The sequence below is a fragment of the Bos indicus x Bos taurus genome, chromosome 7 (genome assembly GCF_003369695.1).
Source record: "Bos indicus x Bos taurus breed Angus x Brahman F1 hybrid chromosome 7, Bos_hybrid_MaternalHap_v2.0, whole genome shotgun sequence".
Classification (NCBI taxonomy): Eukaryota; Metazoa; Chordata; class Mammalia; order Artiodactyla; family Bovidae; genus Bos; species Bos indicus x Bos taurus.
This window is the reverse complement of record NC_040082.1, coordinates 6,989,334-6,992,402: the sequence shown is the minus strand read 5'-3', so window position 1 is coordinate 6,992,402 and position 3,069 is coordinate 6,989,334. Positions and strand designations below refer to the sequence as shown.

The window sequence follows — 3,069 nt, the reverse complement described above, 5'->3', positions numbered from 1 at the left end:
AGTTGGGGCACACCGGCCTCTCATTCCGGGGCTTCTCCTGGTGCAGAGCACAGGCTCTAAGAGCACGGGCTCAGTAGTTGCGACTTGCTGGCTCTAGGGCACGCAAGCTTCAGTAGCTGTGGTGCAGGGGCTCATTGCTTGGGGCTCACAGGCCTTAGAGCAGGCAGGCTTCAGTAGTTGTGGTGTGGGCTTCGTTGCTCTGTGGCATGTGGACTCTTCCTGGGCCAGGGATTGAACCTGTGTCCCTGCATTGGCAGGCAGACTCTTATCCACTTGGCCACCAAGGAAGTCGAGCAAAGCTTTATTTTATTTTTATCCCAAATGTGTTTACTGGGGTGATCTCCCATTCATCTTGATACAGGGTGCTTTCAGTGCTGCTTGCATCTGAAGGAGCATCCTTCTGTAAGGCTTGCTTTTCCTCCTGTAGGCGGGCAGAGGACCATAGAGAGCCCAACACACAAGCCTACTGTTGGTGCATGGCTAAAGACGGTGGTGTAGCACTTTCACAGCACCATCTTTTAGGATGTCTGGCTCTAGGTTAGCGATCACACCATTGTGACTATTTGGGTTGTGAAGATCCTCTTTATATAGTTCTGTGTATTCTTGCCAACAAAGGTCCGTCTGGTCAAAGCTATGGGTTTTCCAGCGGTCATGTATGGATGTGAGAGTTGAACTATAAAGAAAGGTGAGTGCTGAAGAATTGATGCTTTTGAACTGTGGTGTTGGAGAAGACTCTTGAGAGTCCCTTGGGCTGCAAGGAGATTCAACCAGTCCATCCTAAAGGAAATCAGTCCTGAATATTCATTGGAAGGACTGATGCTGAAGCTGAAACTCCAATCCTTTGGCCACCTGATGTAAAGAACTGACTCATTGGAAAAGACCCTGATGCTGGGAAAGATTGAGGGAGGGAGAAGAAGGGGACGACAGAGGGTGAGATGGCTGGATGGCATCACCGACTCAATGGACATGAGTTTGAGTAAACTCCCGGAGTTGGTGATGGACAGGGAGGCCTGGCCTACTGCAGTCCATGGGGTCACAAAGAGTCAGACACGACTGAGCAACTGAACTGAAAGAGGATGGTGGTTTTACAGCATTCTGGGCTTTTCACATCCACAGTATGGGAATTAGGGTTGAGTACGAGGCACTTCTTGTGTTTCCTCTTCTCCTCCACGGAGGGATGACGGAGATCCTTTGCCAGGAGGTGTGTTCTCTGGGGGAGGTCGTCACTGCCAGAAAGAAAGCTTTGTTTTTGATCAAAGAATGGAGAGGTGAGAGCTTGTGCTCAAGAATGCAGGCTCTCTGAAAGGCAAGTTTGCATGGATGGGGTGAGGTGGGGTTGCTTTATAGGCTTCCTGTCGGTGGGGAAGGGGCTGACTTCCCATGGGTCTGGTGCAGCTGGGCTGCTCCGCACACCTGATCTCAGTGCCAGGTGTAGCATGTCTGCACCCTGCCCAGCACCTCCGGCTAAATCGCAGCGTCTTGCACAGCGCTTGCGCAGTGCTCGGGCGCACGCCCACAGCCCTCAGAGCTGAAGCCATCTTGCACTAGGAGCTCCGATCTGAAGCCTGGAGTGCAAGACTCCCACATTGGCGCGCTGTGAGCAAATGAAACTGGATGAGCCACGAAGGGAAAAAAAAAAAGTTAGACCTTATTACCTAGATTCTATCTTTGTTTCCCAGAAATTATTCGTGAAAGTTGCCAGTGACAATTTCATATAATGGGAAATTTTCAAAGTTTATCCATGTTTTAGCATGTATCAGTACTTCATTAATTTTTATTCCTAAATAATATATACCATTGCATGAATAGACCACACGTTATTCATTCGTCCGTCAATGTACACTTGAGTTGTTTCTGCTTTTTTGGATAACATGAATAATTTGCTATGAACATTTGTTTAAAAGTTTCAGGTGGGTGTCTTTTCATTTCACAATCGGTAGAATTCCTAGGTCATAGGATAGCTTTATGTATAACATTTGGAGGAACTTTCAGGCTTTTCCAGAAGTGTCTTTTTCCCTCAAAGTGACTTCATTATTTTTTATTTCTACCACGGTGTATGAGAATTCCAAATTATGCAATACTGCTAATATCTGTTATCTGTCCTGTAAGTTACAGCCATTCTAGCAGCAGGAGATTCAAAGGTCTATCTCACGGTGATTTTAATTTTTGTTTCCCTTGTACTTAACCATGTTACATATTTTTAATATCTTTATTGACATTTTTATACCTATTTTGAAGACATGTCTGCTGATATTCTTTGCCCATTTTAAGTTGGGTTTGTTTTATAATTGATTTATAACTATTCTTTATATATTCTAGATATAAATACATTATCAAACATATGGCTTATGAATATTTTCTCCCATTCCATGGATAATCTTTTTCTTATTAGGGTCCTTTGGAGCACAATAGTTTTGAATTTTGATGAAGTATAATTATATATATATTTTTTATTTTTTTTCTGTTTTTGCTTGTGGTTTTTCAAGAGAGTTCAAAAGCTGTCTCTACTTTTGGACTACCTTATCCTGGTCACATCCAAGAACCATTGGCCAAATCCAAAGTCAGGAAGATCTACACAGAGAGAGTAGTTTACTCTTATGGGAGTTTCTTAGCGTTAGGCCTCATGTTTAGTTCTTTGAGTCCTTTTGAACACAGTTCTGTATATGAATATCCAGTGTCTTAGCACCGTTTGCTGATTATGTTTTGTAGATTTCTCTGTTAAGCCGTCTGCCTTGTTTGCTATTGAATCAAGCTCAGTCTCTACTAATTTGTGGCTGATTGCACTGTTGTTTTCAAAAATAGCCTGGTGAGTAAATTACCCCTCAATGTAATCTAATTAAATTTAGGTTATTTTGCAGGAATAGTTTATGAGGCCAGTCCTTAAGATTTGTTCTGAATCCAAGAGTGGTCTTTAAAACTCTTTTCGCTTGGTGAACTCTGGTTGGCATATGACTGGCTAGCAAATGACTTAGCTTCTTCTCAATGAGCTACCAGTCTCACTCTCTCTTAACTACTTAACACCAGAATCGCCCCTCTTTTCAATCATAGCCTTAGGCTTGCATGAAGGTT

The 3,069-nt window shown here is 43.4% G+C and overlaps 1 protein-coding gene across 1 annotated transcript; it reads right to left on the bottom strand.

Annotated features, from left to right (window-relative positions):
- Positions 1-368: 368 nt before the first annotated feature.
- LOC113896688 (40S ribosomal protein S27-like) lies at positions 369-1,538 on the bottom strand. Its single transcript, XM_027548893.1, has 3 exons — positions 1,414-1,538; positions 1,068-1,226; positions 369-480 (listed from the first exon to the last, which is right to left on the bottom strand). Exons 1-3 carry the CDS (start codon positions 1,536-1,538, stop codon positions 369-371), a joined length of 396 nt encoding a protein of 131 aa, XP_027404694.1.
- Between the last annotated feature and the right edge of the window lie 1,531 nt (positions 1,539-3,069).

Coding starts and splice junctions, on each gene's coding strand:
- LOC113896688 (XM_027548893.1), bottom strand. CDS start 1,538: ATGGCTTCAGCTCTGAGGGCTGTGGGCGTGCGCCCGAGCACTGCGCAA. Junction 1,227..1,413: donor ACACCTGGCACTGAGATCAG/GTGTGCGGAGCA, acceptor TCTTTCTGGCAG/TGACGACCTCCCCCAGAGAA. Junction 481..1,067: donor AAAACCACCATCCTCTTTCA/GTTCAGTTGCTC, acceptor CACCGTCTTTAG/CCATGCACCAACAGTAGGCT.